This window comes from Cebus imitator, unplaced genomic scaffold, assembly GCF_001604975.1.
Source record: "Cebus imitator isolate Cc_AM_T3 unplaced genomic scaffold, Cebus_imitator-1.0 Scaffold221, whole genome shotgun sequence".
Classification (NCBI taxonomy): Eukaryota; Metazoa; Chordata; class Mammalia; order Primates; family Cebidae; genus Cebus; species Cebus imitator.
Genome location: NW_016107536.1, coordinates 912,775 through 931,877, shown reverse-complemented (window position 1 = coordinate 931,877; position 19,103 = coordinate 912,775). Strand labels below are relative to the sequence as shown.

The 19,103-nt window shown below is 48.3% G+C and overlaps 1 protein-coding gene across 3 annotated transcripts in view; it reads left to right on the top strand.

The window, feature by feature from the left end:
- Positions 1 to 19,103, top strand: part of PEBP4 (phosphatidylethanolamine binding protein 4) — a 276,754-nt gene that overhangs the window by 48,552 nt on the left and 209,099 nt on the right. The window contains exons 1-3 of one of the 3 annotated variants that reach the window (XM_037746122.1): positions 8,961 to 9,334; positions 9,517 to 9,650; positions 16,683 to 16,809. In XM_037746122.1, coding sequence (XP_037602050.1) covers positions 9,532 to 9,650; positions 16,683 to 16,809 — 246 coding nt within the window. In that variant the 5' untranslated portion in view covers positions 8,961 to 9,334; positions 9,517 to 9,531. Of the gene's footprint in view, positions 1 to 8,960; positions 9,412 to 9,513; positions 9,651 to 16,682; positions 16,810 to 19,103 lie in introns of those variants that run through there. The other 2 variants (XM_017549727.2, XM_037746123.1) reach the window with 2 other exon arrangements.

The following is a 19,103-nucleotide window of genomic DNA, read 5'->3' as shown; positions in this document are numbered from 1 at the left end:
GCTCACTGCAACCTCCGCCTCCTGGGTTCAGCCGATTCTTCTGCCTCTGCCCACCGAGTAGCTAGGATTACAGGTGCCTGCCACCGTGCCCAGCTAATTTTTTTATGTTTAGTAGAGACGGGGCTTCACTATGCTGGCCAGACTTGCCTCAAACTCCTGAGCTCAGATGATCTGCCTGTCTTGGCCTCCCAAAGTGCTGGGATTTCAGGTGTGAGCCACTGTGCTAGGCCTGTTGATTGGTTTTTATACGTTGAATCACGCTTGCGTTACAGAAATAAATCTCACTTACTTATATTGTATAATCCTTTCGGTGTGCTTTCAATTTTCCGAGCTAATATTTTGTTGGGGGCTTTTGCATCAGAGTTTATAAGGGATATTGCTTTGTAATTTTCTTTTCTAACAGAGTCTTTGTCTGGCTTTGGTATCATGGTAATGCTGCCTTCATAGAGTGAGTCAGGGAGTATTCTCTCCAATGTTTTGGAAAAGTGTGAGAAGAATCAGTGTACATTCTTCTTTAAATGTTTCATAAAAATTACCCGTAAAACTATCTGGTTCAGGACTTTTCTTTGCTGGGAAGTTTTTGATTACTGCTTCAATCTTTTTACTAGTTGTGGGCCTATTCATGCTTTCCATCTTTTCATGATTCAGCCTTGGTAGGTCTTATGTTTCCAGGAATTTGTCCATTTCATCTGAGTTAGCAAATTTATTAAGTAACCAACAACCTTACCCATTGTTCCTGTTAATCTCTTATCACCTTTTTTATTTCTGTAAAATATTATTTCTTTATATTTTTATTTCTATAAATTTTAGAGGAATCTCCTTACCTTCATTTCTTATTTTAGTAATATGAGTCTTCTCTGTTGTTTAATTAATCTGGCTGAAAGTTTGTCAATTTTGCTAATGTCTTTAAAAGATGCAACTTTTGGTTTTGTTGATTTTCTGTTCTCTATTTTATGTCGGCTGTAATCTTTGGTATTTCTTTCTTTCTGCTAGCTTTAGTTTTTCTTGTTCTTTTTTTTTTTTTTTTTTTTTTCTTTTTTTTTTTTTTTAGCTCCTTAATGTGTAAGTTTAGGTTGTTTATTTGAGATCTTCCTTTTTTTTTTAATATAAGCATTTGCAACTTCTCAGTGTAAGCTTTTGGAGCTGTTTTATAGCACATACGGCTTTCACTGCATCCCACACACCTCGGTATACATGTTGAGTTTCCCTTATTGGAATGTATTTCAGAAGTATTTCACATTTCAAATTTTTCAGATATTAGAATATTTGTGTATATGAGATATTTTGGAGATGGGACCCAAGTCTAAACATGAAATTTATTTATATTTATAAACACAACTGAAAGATAATTTTATACAATATCATTAATAATGTTGTGTATAAAACAAAGTTTTGACTGTGACCCATCCCATGAGGTCAGGTGTAGGATTTTTAGCTTGTGGTATTCCATAGGCATTCAAAGTTTTGAATTTTGAAGCATTTCAGAATTCAAATTTTTGGATTAGGGAGGTATTTTTGTTGTTGTTGTTGTTTGAGGCAGAATCCTGCTCTGTTGCCCAGGCTGGAGTGCAGTGGTACAATTTCAGTTCACTGCAGCCTCCATCTCCTGGTTCAAGCAATCCTCCCACCTCAGCCTCCCGAGTAGCTGGGATGGAACTACAGGTGCTCACCACCATGCCCGGCTAATTGTATTTTTAGTAGAGATGGGGTTTCTCCATATTGGCCAGGCTGGTCTTGAACCCCTGACTTGGAGTGATCTGCCCACCACAGTCTCCCAAAGTGTCAGGATTACAGGTGTGAGCCACTGCACCCAGCCAGTCTCCCATTTCTTTAACTGGTCTTCTGCCTAGTTGTTCAATTCATTATTGAAAGGGGAGTATTGAAATCTCCAACTACTGTTGTTAAGTTACCTAGTTTTCCCTTCAATTCTATCCTTGTTTTCTTATCTATTTTGGATCCCTGATGTTTGGTGCATATAGGTTTATAACTGTTACATCTTCTTGGTGAATTGACACTTATCAATATACAATGTCTTCTTTGTTTCTTGTTGTAGATCCAGACTTTAAAATCTATTTTGAGAACAAGGATAGCTATATATTAATATAGCTATCCCTGTTCTCTTTTCATTACTATGTGCATAGGATATCTTTTTGAATCCTTTCTCTTTCAATCTATTTGTGTCCTTAGAGCTAAAGTGAGTCTATTGTGGACAATATATAATTGAATCATTTTTTAAAATCTAATATGTCAATTTATAATTTTTTGTCAGAGCATTGAATGTAATTTAAATTTAAATCCACTTACTGACAGATAATGACTTATTTTGCCATTTTGTTGTTTTCTGTATGTTTTCACCCTCCCTCCCTCCGTCCCTCCTTCCCTTCCTTCCTTCCTTCCCCCCGCCCCTCATTCTCTCTCTCTTTGAGATGGGGTCTCACTATGTGGCCCAGGCTGGCCTCAAACAATCCTCTGGGCTCAAATGATCCTCTCACCTCAGCCTCCCAAACAGCTGGAACTACAGGCAGGTGCCACTGCATCTGACTACTTTTCAGCTTCTTATGTCCCTCATTTCCTCCATTTCTACTTTTCTTTGCATTTCGTTGATTTTTTTTTTTTTTGCAGTGACATGTTTTATTCACTTCTTATTTCCTTTTGTGTATATTCTAGAAATACATTTTGTGGTTACCATGGGAATTACATATAACATCCTAAAGTTATAATATTCTAATTTGAATTGATACTAACTTAACTTCAATTGCATACAAACACTTTTACATCTCCACGGCCCCCCATTTTATGTGACTGATTGTTATATATTGTATACCCACTAACATAGATTTATAATTATTTTATTCATTGTCCTTAAATCCTGTTCTGTAATTTAGGTATTTGTCCCCTGAAAATCTCGCGTTGAAATTTGATCCCCAGTGTTGGAGGTGGGACCCAGTGGGTGATGTTTGGGTTATGGGGGCAGATCTTTCATGAATAGAATGCAGTTCCAGGGGAGTGCATTCTCACCTTATTAGTTCCCATGAGAACTGGTTGTTAAAAGGAGCCTGGCAGCTCCCCTCTCTCATTCCTGCTTTCTATTTCACTGTGTGATTTCTGCACACTCCAGCTTCCCTTTGCCTTCTACAATGAGTGGGAAAAGCCTGAGGCTTTCACCAGATACCCAGTTTTCCAGCCAGCAGAATTGTGAGCCAAGTAAACCTCTTTATCAATTATCCAGCCTCAGGTATTCATTTATAGCAACACTAAATGGACTAAGACATCCTGTATTTAAAAAGTGGAATTATAAACAACGATTACAGTAATACTGGCTTTTTTTTCTTATTTTTATTTTTTTAAATAAAGATGGGGTTTCACCATGATGGCCAGGCTGGTTTTGAACTCCTGACCTCAGGTGATCCACCCACTTCAGCCTCCCAAAGTGCTAGGATTACAGGCGTGAGCCACCGTGCCTGCGTACTGGCTTTTTTATTTGTCTATGTGTTTACCTCAAACAAAGGTCTTCATATATTTCTTCACTAGTTTCAGCCTACTGCCATCTTTTCATTTCAACCTGAAGGTCTACTTTCAGTATTTTTTGCAGGGCAGCACTAGTGGTCAAAAAAACAAAAACAAAAACAAAAAAGACTCCCTAAGCTTTTGTTTATCTGGGACTGACTTTATTTATTTATTTATTTATTTATTTTTCTTTCTTCTTTTTTTTTTTTTTTTTTGAGGTGGGGTTTTGTTCTTGTTCCCCAGGCTGGAGTGCAGTGGCACAATCTCGGCTCACTGCAACCTCTGCCTCCTGGGTTCAAGCAATTCTCCTGCCTTAGCCTCCTGAGTAGCTGGGATTACAGGTGCCTGCTACCATGCCCAGCTAATTTTGTATTTTTAGTAGAGACAAGATTTCTCTATGTTGGTCAGGCTGGTCTCAAACTCCTGAACTCAGGTGATCCACCTGACTTGGCCTCCCAAAGTGCTGGGATTACAGGCATAAGCCACTGCGCCCAGCCATGTTTATCTGGGATTTTCTTAATTTCTCTCTCATTAATATTTTGGAAAATAGTTTTGCTGAACGTAGAATTCTTAATTGACAACTTATCTTCTTTCAGTACTTTATATCATCCCAATGCCCCCTGGGCTTCAAAGTTTCTGCTGATAAATTGGCTGATGATTTTATTGAGGATCCCTGTACATGATGAGTCACTCCTCTCTTACTGCTTTCAAAATTCTCTGCTTGTCTTTGGTTTTCAACAGCTTGATTCTAATATGTCTCAGCACAGGTCTCTTCAAGTTTATTTTATTTGATATTCCTTGAGCTTCTTGGGGCTTTAGATGGTCTATTGTATGTTTCAATCTGCAATCTTTGTCTTTGGTGTCTGAAGGTCTGTAGTCTGTCTGCTGTTTTCATAAGCAATGCTGCCCCTTTTCACTTAGGCAAAGCAGAGAGTAGTCCTGCAGACAGACCCCAGGCACATTAGAGCATCGTGCATGATGGATCTGGCTCTGCTTTGATGGGAGAGAACTGGGGCTTGAGCTACCATCTCCTCCAGACCAGTACTGCTGGCACTGGAGGTGGGGCAAGGTAGAAAGAAAATGAAATTCCCTACCTTTTTTTTTGGAGGTAGAGTCTTGCTCTGTCGTGCAGGCTAGAGTGCAGTGGTGCAATCTTGGCTCACTGGAATCTCAGCCTCCTGGGTTCAAGCAATCCTTCTGCCTTAGCCTCCCAAGCAGCTGGGATTACAGGTGCTCACCACCATGCGTGGCTAATTTTTGTATTTTTAATAGAGACGGGGTTTCACGATGTTGGCCAGGCTGGTCTTGAACTCCTGACCTCAGGTGATCTGCCCACCTGGGCCTCCCAAAGTGCTGGGATTTTAGGCATGATCCACCATGCCTGGCAAAATTCCTATTATTTTGAAGGAGGCTTTGGAAAATGGAGACAGGGTCTCCCTCTCTCACCCAGGCTGCAGTTAAGGAGGCTTTCCTTGATTGGGCATTTACTTGGTTGCTCTAAACTTTGGCTGTTTTCCAGAGCTCCTATAAAGTTCGTTCAGCCAGTTCGGTCTCGTTCGTGTTCTCTCTCTCTCTCTCTCTTTCTCTCTGTATGTGTGGGGGGGTGGGGGAGGGCAGTGGGGACAGTGTATGTGTATGTTTAGCTTTCCATGAGGGAACAAGAGCCTGGAGCCTCCTAGTCATCCATTTTGCTGACATCCCCAGGAGGATTTTTTTAAACAGCGTTATTGCTATATGTTTCACAGATCTCAGAATTCACGAATTTTGAAGTGTCTAATTCAGTGGTTTTTAGTATATGTGTAGATACATGCAACCATCACAGAGTCAATTTTAGAACATTTTCATCACCTTTAAAAGAAACCTCATACCCTTTAGCTGTCATCCCCCTGCCTCTCAGTCACATCTTACCCCCCCTCCACCTTCAGCCTTCAGCCTTAGCAACCACTAGTCAACTTTCTGACACTATATGTTTGCCTATTCTGGACATTTCATATAAATGGAATCATACAATATGTCTTCTTTTGCAACTGGCTGCTTTCACTTAGTACAGTGTTTCCCCCCATGCCTCCCAGGCCCCCACCCTGGGCTCTGTAGAAGGCACAGGACACTGAGGGTAGAGCGGGAGCAGGGCTGGTATTTTAGGGATGGAGCAGTTTGTAGTGATGACAGTGTCCAAGAAAGTGGCCATGGGAAGGGAGGCTGGAAAGGAAGAAGGGGAAAATGTTGGTAGAGGCGTCCAAAATAGGTAAATTCATAGAGATAGAAAATAGATTAGGGTTGTCAAGGGCTGGGGGGAGGGAGGAATGGGTGTTACTGCTGATAAGTACAGGACTTCTTTTGAGTTGATGAAATGCTCTGTACTTGGTAGTGGTGATGGTTGCACAAGTTTGTGAACACACGAAAACCCACTGGACTGTACATGTTAAAAGGATGGATTGTATGAGGCGTCAATTATATCTCAGTTAACTTTTTTATTAGGAATGAATGGGAAGAGTTCCAGGGAATTTGTTTACTACGGTTCAGAGATTCCAGAGGGCCTGTGTGGAAAGGTTTAGGAGGGAGAAAAAGAACAAGAGTCTGTGTCTGGGTAGAGAAAGGAGGTGCGGTCTGGGCACTGATGGGGGTGTCAGGCACAGGAGGCCTGAAGGGATAAAAAGGGAGTGGAGAATTTGAGCAGCTGTGGCCCAGCAGATCCCAGTAGCTGGAGGGACCCATGTGTCTCAGGAAGCCACAGGTTTGGCTTGATTTTTGGTGGTGCCTGGAGGTGGTCCCAGCCCAGGTAACCGAAGGAAGAGAGGGGGATGTCAAGGGTGGGCACCAAGAAATCTAGCAATGGGACTTTGCAGGAGTGAGGGAATTAAGCAAAACCAGCGGGGGATGGGGAAGGAGAACTGTCACTCCCGAAGCTTGAACATGGCTTCCAGATCTTAGGTTTCAAGTATGAACCAAAGTCCTGAAAATCCCCAAGAGAAAGATCAGGTTTGAAAAATCCCAAGAACCGCTGCATTCTGCCAGATCTCCCTGTACGAAAACAAGCCAGAGAACGTTCGATAAATAAGCAAAAGGCATCCAGGGCTGAGGGCCAACCTGAATGATTGTTTCCTACTGCTATGTATACAGAGTCATGAGCTGTTAGGTGAAAATGAGGATGATCAGAAATGGAAGTGGCGTATGCCATGCCCTGAAACAAGAGTTTTATTAAGCCTCTATATACTCCCATGTAGGGTGATCAGAGTGCTGGACGGTCTCCATGCTGCCTACCAGAAGCTTATAGGCTGGGGGATGAGGGAGATACTATCACTAAGCAAATAACTACAAAATAATTTATTACAACTATAAAGAATAATGAAGAAAGCAATAAGGTTCTCTGATTGTTTATAACAGGAATCTGATGGAGCCTAGGGGTCAGAGCAAGTTTCTTAGGAAATGACATTTCTGCTACCCCCCAATGAAGATGGGAAGTGGGTCAGTGCCCATCACGGTCCTGGGGTAGAAAGGAACTTGAGGAACCCACCAGAGGTAACATATGAGAGGAGTAGGAAGTCAGCTAGAGAGAGACAGGAAAAGCCAGATCTCACAGGGCATTGTGGGCCACGTGGAGGACTTTGGGAGCCTTCTCCTAAGAGCAAAGGAAATGTGCAGGGACTGAGTGAGAGGCCATGGGGCAGCTACAGGGTGCAGTGGAGCCAGGTGGTTAAGACTGTGGACTCTGGGCTGGGTGTGGAAGCTCAAGCCTGTAATCCTAGCACTTTGGGAAGCCAAGGTGGGTGGATCACTTGAGCCCAGGACTTTGAGACAAGCCTGGGCAACATGGCAAGACCCCTGTCTCTATAAAAAACACAAAATTTAGCCAGAGCCATGGTGCGCCTGTAGTCCCAGCTTCTTGGGAGGCTGTGGCAGGAGAATCCCTTGAAGCCCAGAAGGCGGAGGTTTCAGGAGCCTCCATCACCCCATTGCACTCCAGCCTGGGCGATGGGAGTGAAACCCTGTCTCAAAGAAACAAAAAGCATGGAGTCAACCCAGTTTCAACAGGTTCAACCAGAGCCTGGTTCAAATCCCAGATCTGCCACTTCCTGGTGACCAGCATCAGGTTTTAGATAATGTCACTGTGCCGTCGCCTCCTCCATAAGATGGGGTGATCATAGCGTCTAGTTCCAAGAATTGGCTTGAGGATTTGGAGATAAAAGCGCCTGGCACGTGGGTTTAGGAAGAACCAAGGCTGGAAGTGGGCTCAACAGCAGCAACCTGAACCGTGGGTTCTCCCTGCCTCCAGGCCGCCATCACTGTGCTAAGAGAGTTGACACCCAGGAAAGCTGAGGCTTCTCTAGTGAATGCCATTTGGAAGATGAGAGTCCCTTGGTCTCGGACGACCATTCTGGCAGCATCTCCTTGGCTCTGGCTGTCCTGTGAGCTGCATGCAGACTGAGGCCATGCTCAACCCGTACCCTGGGGCCCAACATGGGGCAGGCATGTGGGAGGCACATCATGCTTATGGGTGAAGTGGATTGCAAAGGAATGAATGGATGGATGGATCTGCGGGAGAATACTTAGGCTATTCATAAATTATTGAGCATTTACTCTGTGCCAGGCACCTTACCGAGTGCTTGACCTGATTGATCTCATTCTCGAAATGATCTTTTGAGAAGGCTGCTATCGGACTCTGTCCAGTACGGGAGATCTTGGGAATATGTTTTCTGGTTGGGGGCAGGGGGATCCCTGGTTGTACTTCAGGGAGCCTGATGATTGAGAAATGTGTTTAAAGTGTATCCCCAAAGTGGGGGCTTTTTGCCCCACTTTGGGATGCTGGAGGCAGGAATTGAGCCAGAAAGCCGACTATGCTGAAAATAGTTTTTCTAAAGATCTAGCTGCATGCACTTTACAGCGATGATCTCATGTTCCTTAGCAAGGCACCACGGTGACAGGAATCATTTTACTTGTTTGTGAAAAGGAAAAGTGAGGTGTTCTAGGGAGACGCAGTGGCCTCCCCAGCATCCAGGGAGAGCTCAGAGCAGGAGCCAGGAGTCCTGAGCTGCTGGCATGTCCCTCCCACCCCCACCTCTGAGAGAACAGAGAGCAGAGAGCACAGCTATTGGAAAGGCTGTGGGAAGCCGCCTTTGTTCTTCCCCCTGCCCACTCAGGCTCTAACCAGAGTCCCATATGCACCTGGTGGCAGGGCTGTTCCCCAAGGGAAGGCAGGCGATGGTCTCTGGCTCCCCTTCCTCCCGGTGCAGTGCTGGGGAAGGCCACCCCCTCCTGAGCCCCACACAGCTCCCGAGACCTCCTTCTCCAGAGACAGTTATTCTGGGAGTGCTGAGTTCAGCACAGCTGCAAGGTGCAGCTGGGCGCAACCTTCTGTCCTCAGCTGGCCCTTCGGAGCTGGCCTTGGGTGCCCCTGCCCCAAGCCGGGACAGCAGTCCCACCTACACAAGGTCACTGTGTCCAACCACCTCCACCTTGGGGCAGCTCACAGGCTGTGGAGACAGGCGGTGGAAGAACGGGGGCGAGGAGAGGCAGAGCTGGTCTGTGGGGCACAGCCCAACCCAACCCCTAGCTCTGAGCCTGAGGTCACCAGCTTCCCAGGGCTTGCCTCACAGCCACGGAGCAGGCTGGCCTTTGGCCAGCTAACCATCCCCGGGCCAGGAGCAAGGGCTGGACGAGGAGCTGCACTAAGAAGCTGCTTATATAAGCACTTCTACTTTGCAGCCTGCTCTCTGCCCTGGCAGCCAGGACAAGAGTGACAACAAAGCTGTGTCCTGCTAGGGGAGGGGCCTCGGCTAGGACTGTACACTGAGTCCAACTTGGAGGAGGCCCAGGTCCTCCGAAGGTACTCGTGTCTGGGTGGTGGATCGGATTCGCTGCGGAGCCCTGGCAGCTGCCTGCCCTTCGCCCTGTGCTTAACCAGAGGTCTCTATCCTGCCAAGTGGGACCCTGGGGTGGGGGGCACAGGTAGTGGGCAGGACCCCCCCAGCAGGGGATCCAGCCGCTCTAACGCTCCTTCTGTTCCAGGCGCCCACGGGTTGGACAATGAGGCTGGCCACAGCAGCACTGTTACTGGGTCTCGTGGCGGTGCTCACTGGAGATGAGAACAAGAATGACTTGTGTGCCCACAGGGCCCTCTCGGACGAGGACGCTGTCCTGTGCCAGTAAGTCAGGGCAGGCTTGGAGGCGGGAGACACAGGGGCTACCGGGCGAGTAGATCCCAGGGAGGGGTGTTTCCAGAACCAAGGAGCACCATCTCCTGAGCCCGCTTTTCTGGGGAAGACAGAACAGATGTCAGGTCTGGAGACCACCTTGATGGAGGATGGCACGAGAAAGGGACTTAGAAACAGGCTCCTTCCTGCCTCCCAGAACGCACCTTTCTCAGGACCGGGAGAGCTGTGTAGATGGTCGGCTCTGCTTGGGCCCTCCAAACCAGGGGGGATCTTTGCGGGGGCAGGGGGCTGGCCTCAACTTCCCTGCTGGGACCCAGGGAGAGACTGTCCCTCCCTACAGCCTGAATGCACCACCCCCTAGAACCCCAACAAAGAGGCATTTTAATGAAAAGGTGTATGATTAGACCCTCTCTGTGTGAGAGGTTTTTTTTTCAATGATGGGACCCAGGAGTGTTTGGGCAGGGGGCCCTTTAGGGATCATGGCGCTGGATGGAGTCGGGCGGCAAGGCTGGCTTCTTCCCATTCAAGGGCACTAGCTGCTTCTACTCAGGATAAGCTGGAGGGCCTGGCAATCCACTGTCTCCTCACCAACTGTGCCGGTTACAGAAGCAAGCCTTCATTTGTCTGGACTGGTGGGTCATCCTGAGACCTCCCCAGGCCACTTTGATGCCAATCTTCCCTGCCAGTTTAGTGACTGGGGAGGGGGCCATCCGCTGAGCCCATGTGCGGGATGGGAGAGGAGGAAAAAGAACTTAGACTTACTCTCTTCTGTACCTTTGAATTTTCACAAACATTACTGTTTGTGAAAATGTTTTTCTTTTTATTTTAATTTAAAAATTTTTGACCAACATTACTTTTAGAACCATAAATATGTGTCTTCTCTTAAAGTTATGTAGCTGAATTCTTTTTAAAAAGTAACATTTTGGCTGGATGCAGTGGCTCACGTGTATAATCCCAGCACTTTGGGAGGCCAAGGTGGGAGGATCACTTGAGCCCAGGAATTGGAGACCAGCCTGGGCAACATAGGCTCTATTTCTACAAAGCAATTTAAAAACTAGCCAAGCATGGTGATGCATACCTGTAGTCCCAGCTACTCAAGAGGCTGAGGTGGGAGGATTGCTTAAGCCCAGGAGGCCAATGACTGGACCACTGCACTCCAGCCTGGGCGACAGAGCCAGACCCTGCCTCAAAACAAAACAAAAGAAAACGTAACAAACTTTGCTCACATCAGTACATTTTTAAAAATCTCGTTAAACACAGCCGGGCGTAGTGGCTCACATCTGTAATCCCAGCACTTTGGGAGGCTGAGGCTGGCAGATCTCGAGGTCAGGAGTTTGAGAACAGCCCGGCCAACATGGTGAAACCCCGTCTCTACTAAAAATACAAAAATTAGCTGGGCATGGTGGCGGGCACCTGTAATCCCAGGTACTTGGGAAGCTGAGGCAGGAGAATCGCTTGAACCCAGGAGGCAGAGGCTGCAGTGAGCCAAGACCCCATTGCACTCCAGCCTGGGCGACTGAGCAAGACTCCGGCTAAAAAAAAAAAAAAAAAAAAAAATTCTTGTTAAACAGTTCAGGGTGACTTTCATGTGGGAGGAGGGAGAGAAACATGGCTGCCTCTCACAGGGGGGATCTAATTTTCTAGGTGCTCTGCTGAGTAAGCTGAGAGGCAGGCGGGCTTCCCACTCTGAGTAGTGCAAGGTCAGTGCCCCCATAAGCTGGGGATGCCAGCTGGGCCAGGGTACAGCAGGCCCGGGCTGCAATAATGGCCCCTGGAGGAGGACCTCTGCAGTTCCTGGAGTTTCCCACACTGTGGGAAATGAGGATGTCTGGGTCACTGGAGGTGACCAGCCTGTGGTCCTGGATGCTCTAGGCTCTGCCCTGCCAAGATCGCATCTTGGAGCCCTGGTGACCCATGCATGGGGCCACACGTGGGAAGCCCCAGAGCACCTTCTGTATGCCAGATTTCTCTGCCGGTGCTTGGACTCTCTGACTCCTTTCACTGGCAGTAATGAACCTGCAAAGTCTGTGTTAGCATCCCCACGTTGCAGATGAAGAGTCCCCGGAGATTAAGGAAGCTGCCCACGGTGCTTACATAGCTTAAAAGTGGCAGAGCCAAGATCTAGCCCGTTGTCTGACTCCACACTGATGCTCTTTCCCCGTCTGCTTCTGCTGACAACCCTCACCCTGGGTCCAGGGCTCCCAGACTCGAGTCAAGGGGGGCCATTTTCACGACTCCCAGAATACGCCAGCAGGCCCCCAATTTGAGAAGCAGACTTAGGACCCTAAGGTTGCACGCCAGGAAGATGTCTTTTGATTTCAAGCCGTCGTTGCAAAAGAGGAGCTTTGTCTTTATTACCACTGAAGATTTTTTGTTCCGAAGAGATCATCATGAGTGATGATGAAATGAAAATGCATCAAGGACAGATCTGACCCCGGAGGAGACCTGAAGGAGACAGATTGGACCCCAGCAGGACCTCCTGCGCTGAGACCTCCTCAAGATCCCCACTCAGCTCAGGCTCTGACCTTGGCAAACAATCCCCCAGATGCCCCTGCCCCTTAATCCCCAGCTCCCCTCAACCTGGGCAGCCATGCCCAGTCCTTCAATCCCTCTCAGGGGCCTTGGCTACTCTTCTTTTTAAATAAATTCCTTTTAGAGACAGAGTCTTGCTCTGTCACTTAGGCTGGAGTGCAGTGGCCTGATCATGGCTCACTGCAGCCTTGAACACCTGGGCTCAAGCAATCCTCCTGCCTCGGCCTCCTGAGTAGCTGGGACTACAGGCCTATGCCACCACGCCTGGCTAAGTTTCTTATTTTTTGTAGAGTTGTGGTCTCGCTGTGTTATTCAGGCTGGTCTCAAACTCTTGGGCTCAAGCAATGCTGTCACCTCAGCCTCCCAAAGTGCTGGGATTACAGGCATGAGTTGCCACGCCTGACTTGCTCTTTCTCTGAGTGGGGTGACCCACACTTTCACAGGGGGGCCCCCTCTTCAAGGCAGCCTCATATTCCGTGTCTTTTTGTCATCCTCGCTGTCTTAGTCTGTTCTGCTGCTGTAACAGAATACCTTAGACTAGGTCATTTCTAAACAACAGACATGTATGGTGGAGATTGTCCTCTTTTCTTCTGTGTTTTAGCAGGTCAACCTAGGTAGAGCTTGGGTCACAAATGCGTGGAGGTGGAAGGGTCATGGTCAGGATGTGACCAAGTACACACACCAAGGCTCACGGCTCTGGAGGCTGCGATGCGCCAGGATTGAGGTGCTGGCTGATTCAGGCTGTGCTACGAGCTTGCTCTTTTCGAAGATGACGCCTTCCTGCTGGGTCTTCACATGCTGGAAGGGAAGGGCAGCTCCCTTCAGCCCTTTTATGAGAATGCCTTTTATGAGGGTGATGTAATCACCTCCTCCAGGTCCCGCTTCTCAATACCATCATATTGAGGATTAAATTCCAACGTGTACATGTAGAGGCGACACCAACACTCGGACCATAGCATTCACTAAGTAGCAGCTGAAATTCTAAGCCCTTCATAATACGGGCACAGCTGAGAAGCCATGTTTTTAGAGACAGGGTCTCACTCTGTCACCCTCTGTCACCCAGGCTGGAATGCAGTAGCAGGATTATAGCTGTCTGCAACCTTGACGTCCCAGACTCAAGCGGTCCTCCCACCGCAGCCTCCTATACCTGGGACTACAGATGCATACCACCATCCTGGGCTCAAGTGATCATCTTACCTCAGCCTTCCAAAGTGCTGGGATTACAGGCTTGAGCCACCATGCCTGGCCTTTCTGATCCAATTCTTACCATGACAGAGAGACTCACATGACCACCTAGCTCAAACTGAAGCTGAGAGGAGCGAAACAGCTCACCAGGAAGGATGTGTGGTACAGGGAGGGACGTACAGACACGCCCACCGTGCCAGTTCTCTGTTGTACACAACAGATTACTCCAATACAAAGCAGCTGCAAATATGTCCAGTTTCTCACTTACTCATCTGGAGGAATGGTAATAACAGCTACTTCAAGGTATAGCTACATGAAATGAAGTCATACGTATGTGAGGTCCCTGATCTATTAGGTGGCCCAGTAAAAGTCATGCCCTTTGTCCCCAGTCCTTTATGTAGTGTTAGTTCATGGCAAAGCCGGGGACAAGGCCCCTGATCTTTTTATTCCACTCTCTAGGGTGCCTCCAAGTCTTGTCAGGGAGATCAGGAGATCCCCAAACTCTCGGGATGGAAATTAGAATGAATTCCATGTCAGGTAAACCACAAGCAGCAAGGGCACAGAGGAAAGTGGCGCCTTTCAGGTTTTTTGTCTTGAATGCAAGTTGTTTATCTTTAAGATAGGGTCTTGATCTGTCACCCAGGCTGGAGTGTGGTGGTGCGATCATGGCTCACTGCAGCCTCTACCTCCTGGGCTCAAGTGATCCTTCCACCTGAGCCTCCCCAGTAGCTGGGACTACAGGCATGCACCACCATGCCCAGTTACCTTTTTTAAATTTTTGGTAGAAACAGGGTCTCACTATGTTGCCCAGGCTGGTCTCAAATTCCTGGGCTCCAGCGATGCTGGAGCCTCCCACCCCAGCCTCCCAAAGAGCTGAGATTATAGGCATGAGCCACTGCGCCTGGCCTTGAATGCAAATTTTAAAGTATAGTTTCTCACTGACTTTAATTTTTGATTCAGCTCACCTCAGCTTTGTCCAGGTTGTCTTATGAATCGATTTGATTGTCACAATTCTTGGTCATCAGCACTGTGCCGTCTGCAGATCAAACAAATTCGCCTCTGTGTCCTTCTACAAGCCTTTGCTAAAGCCGCCGAGCAGGGCAGAGGCCTGCACATGCCCTGTCCCATCATCGTGGTTGGGGCAATATGCTGTCTTCAAACGCTGTCCAGGCAGTGGCCTATGGGTGTGAAGAGAGGGACAGGGACAGGACCCAATCCCTGGTTCCCTGGCATGGGTCCTGTCCTTCAGGGTATTCTCTGTGGCCTACATCCCTCTCACCAGATAGAGATTTACTGATCTTGCTTATTTAATTCTTTTGCTATTTGTAGCAATTCTACTGTGGGAAAAAGGGGAGAGGGGTTGTGGGCATGGGGGTGACCCTCTACCCTCAGTTTACCTCCTCCCTGCCCCCCACTTTTCCCATTCTGTGCTGTTGGCTGTGTATCTCTCTGCCCTTGGAGGGTTCCCTCTCTGCCTTGCATCTGGCTAGCTGCAGCAGCAAGGAGTTGCAGCAGAAACAAATGAAATGGTCCTTAAGATGGGTGGGCGGATCATGAGGTCAGGAGTTTGAGACCAGCCTGACCAACATGGTGAAACCCTGTCTCTACCAAAAATACAAAAATTACTCAGGCGTGGTGGTTGCACAGTTGTAATCTCAGCTACTCGGTAAGCTGAGGCAGGAGAATCGCTTGAGCCTGGGAGGCAGAGGTTGTAGTGAGCCAAGATTGTGCCACCGCACTCCAGCCTAGGTGACAAAGCGAGACTCCATCTCAAAAAAAAAAAAAAAAAAAAAATGATGCTGCAATGAAGGCAAAACTGGTTCCCTAAAACTTCTCCAAGAGCTGCGAAAACCTTACCATCCACCAAGAATTACTGTAAATGTGCAAAGAGTTAGAAGAAACAAATTCGCTCAGCAAGCCCGTGACTCATCCTGCTTCCACCATCTGAGACCAGAGCCCCTGAGTCCAGGGATTGGGGGTCCTGGCCCACAGAAGTGTCCTGGTCTATGGCTGCCAGGTGCTGGGGGTTCAGCGGCCTTTTGCCCAAGGCTGGACTTCAGGAGCCGCTGAAAGGGTGGCAGGTGGAAGGCGGGAGGGGGGATGCAGGGCTCCCCACCAGGAAGCTTCGCTTGGCCTACTCCCAGCTCCCAGGCTCAGGAAGCTCTCCCTCCAGCTCTGTTCTCCAAATTACATCCTCACAGGGTCTCCTTAGGCGTCACCCCCAGCAAGACGCTGGACAGCTATGGGTGGCTAGGGGCGGGCTGTGGAGCGGCTCAGCCATGCGAGCCTGTTAGGACAGGCTGAGGACCTGCAGCCCCCACTCCCTACCCATACCCCTTCTGTCTCAGCGGTGTCTTAACCCACATTAACCCTGCAGAGGCCTTGGGTCTTGGAGATAAATATAACAGAAGGGCAAGTAAAAACAGTTTTTATAAATACCTTTGAAAAACCTTACCTACGTTTCTGAGTTTCAAATACAAGCACGCACCAAAGGCCCGCCCGGCGTGGTCATGGCCCAGCCCGCCCTCCCCTGTAGACTGTGTCACCTTGCTCTTCGTCATATTTTCTTCCCTTCCAGGGAGCCACATTCTCAGATCCCTGGTGCTGTTTGGGCCCTTCTCAGGGAGCAAATAGATGAACTGGTTCATTCATACTGATAGTCTCAGAGAGGCAAGTTCATTCATACTGATAGTCTCAGAGAGGCAGTGTTTTACCCCCTGAGGGATGTTTGCATTTTGACAGAGAACCTAGCCCGTGGTCACCGCTTCACCTAAAGAAGTCAATTACTCACGAACGGTGGGATTTCCGGCAGGGGGAACTCTTGATTGTTTAGGGAAGAGAGAAGGTCTCTGCCCTTGAAGGAAGGTGTGCTGACTTGCTAAGCCTTTCTTTCTGCAATAAGAATGTTACTGAAAAGCAACATATAGGTATTTTTATAAACTCAATCCTACTTTAAAGACACTAAGTTTGCCTAAGGATATATATTCTTCTGGGAAAGTAAACACTGATGAGAATTAATATTATACTTTCTGATGACTTACAACAGATTCTGTTCTGACCATTGGCTGCCAGTTTACTCCTCACACTGACCCCTGAGGGAGATATTATGAGTGTCCTCAATTTACAGATGAGGAAACTGAGGCACAAGGTGGTCAAGTAACTCTTGGATCACACAACTAGTTAGGGGCAGCTTTAGGATTTAGTCCCATTTCACTTTACATTCCCAATAGTGATAGACCGAAACCTTGGGAACCCCAGGCTCCCCTAAAAACCTGACACGGGGTAACCTCCTTCCTCTCTTTGTAGGGGCCTTGAAGTTTTCTACCCAGAGTTGGGGAGCGTTGGCTGCATGATAGTTCCTGATTGTAACGACTACAGACAGAAGATCACCTCCTGGACGGAGCCGATCGTCAAGTTCCCGCAGGCTGTGGATGTAAGTGAGCAGGGCCGTCTTCAAGCAGGGTGAGGGCTGAGGGTCTTCATGTTCCTCCAGGCTTGCTCCTCCGCATGACTTGAAGCTGTGTGCAGAGCCTTCTGGGTTGGGTCTGGTGGCAGCAGAAGGCTGTTGTCATAAAGTTATGCCTTCCTTAGAGTGGACTTGAGGAGCCTGGGGGCCAGTGGGAGGGCCGCAGACTGGAAACTTCGGTGATGGCTGAGGCCACTCTGCCCAGGCCTCTTCCTGCTCCCCTGCTCTGGGAGCTCCTTGGCTGCCCCTGCAGTCCTCGAGGCCCTGAGACCTGAACCCCCAAGCCTGGAGGAGACCAGCTGGTGTGTGCTTTGCAGTTGGCAGGGAAGTGGAAGAAGGGGTGGTATGGGGAGTCCTTTCTCGAGGTGCGGCGCGCCTGGGCCTTCAGATGGCTTCTGGGCTGGAGAGAAGCTGGGTGGTACCAGGACAGAGCTTAGACAGGCCTGTTTAACATAAAGGAAGCTTGTGCGTCCCAAGTCGCCGACATAGGCAGAGGTCAGTGCGTCCTGACGCTTTGTTACTGTCGTGTGAGACACATTCTTCTTTGGCCCAAGGTTGTATAAAAGAGGAACAAAACATTTTAGGAAATGGAAATAACTATTTTGCTGGGCAGTGATTAGTACTATCCGGCTCTGGAAGCTCTCCTTGCTTTAGGGGTCTGAGAAGCCTGGGGAAGCACCGCGGAAGTGGGAAATGGGTCTGCTGCTGCTCTCAGCTGCTGGAGTGTGTTTTGGGGGAGCTGATCTGGTCTTCTGGTCTCTGCCTCTTTATTTCTTGACTCCTGGGCTAGACGGAGCCCCAAAGTGTCTGTGGTGGAGACTGTCCTCTTTTCTGCTGTGTTTTAGCAGGAGAGGTGCTGGCGTCAACCTAGACAGGACCCAGGTCACAAATGTGTGCAGATGGAAGGGTCGTGGCCGGGATGTGAGCAAGCACACACAGCAAGGCTGACATTTGGTCCCTTCTGTGCAGGGTGGCAGGGAGGGGCCGCAAGGGGTTCTTCCTTCCCCTCAGTGCTGCCTTGGTCAGGCCTGATGCAGGCAGCTCAGCCGAGCAGGACCACATGCTCTGGAGGGCAGCAGCACGTGGGGGACTCCAGTGTCGGGGGCAGACTCTTCTCTTTCTGGAAGCGTTTTTCACTTGAAGCTTTGATGGCTATCTTGTTTGCAAACATCACAAATTATCCTTTCCTTCAGGAAGATGAGCAATAAAACACACACATGCACACGCGTGCACATGTGTGCACACACACACACACTTGCATGCATGCACACAACGTCAGCCCTCCTCCATGGAAACCCTTGGCCTGGTCACACCTGTGGACAGCCAAGAGGAGCAGAGAAAGGAAGGCTGCTGATTCTAACTCCCGGGATGGGAGGTGCGGGGCCCAGAGGCTGGGCAGGAACCCAGTCTCGTAGAGAAGAGTACATGCCACTCTGTGGGACGGGACTCTCGGCTTCGCCATGCATTCCCTTGTCTTGGGGTTTGTCCCTTACACAGTGAGGGTCAGATGCTTTCACAGGCCAGGGGCGGTCCCAAGAGGATTCTCAGCAAAGGGCTGACGATGTTGCAGACATCCACTAGATGGCAGTGTAGACTTTTCTGAGCACCTGGTATCTTTCGGGTCAGGGATTTATTTGAAGCCTGTTGGGAAAGTCTTCGGTTTGATTTGGTTTAGTTGATCCTGATTGCCCTGGGTTATCAGCACATAACACAAAGATGACATCACCCCTGCCACATCCTGAAGTCTCACACTGTTAAACCCAGCCTGTCTCAGCCCAGGAATGGAGTGAGGGGAAAACGGATGTGGAACATAGAGATTTATGAGGGACACAGAGCTGTGGTCAAGAAAGCCAGGGAGGGTGAAGATTTTACAGAGGAAGATTTGATCAAAGCTGTGGGGAAAAGGAAAACGTAGTATTCTACTGCTATGAAACTATAGTTTATGGAAATGTAACAGACGTATGAGAAGGCAGGTTCAGCAAGAGTTACCAAAAGTGGTCATTGAGTTCCACCTTATTCCTGGGTACTATCCATGCATTTCATTTAATTCTGTCATTAAGTCTGCCAGTGAAACATTTCTTTAGTCAAGACTGTTCGTGGTATGTGACAAAAAGTCAAATCAGCTTAAGCCAAAAAAGTGTGTGTGGGGGAACTTATTGGTTTACAAAACTGTAAACTCCAGGGATAACTTCAGGTGTGGCTGGATCCAGGTGCTCAGTGTCACTAGGAATCTGTCTCTTCACTGTTTTTTTTTTTTTTTT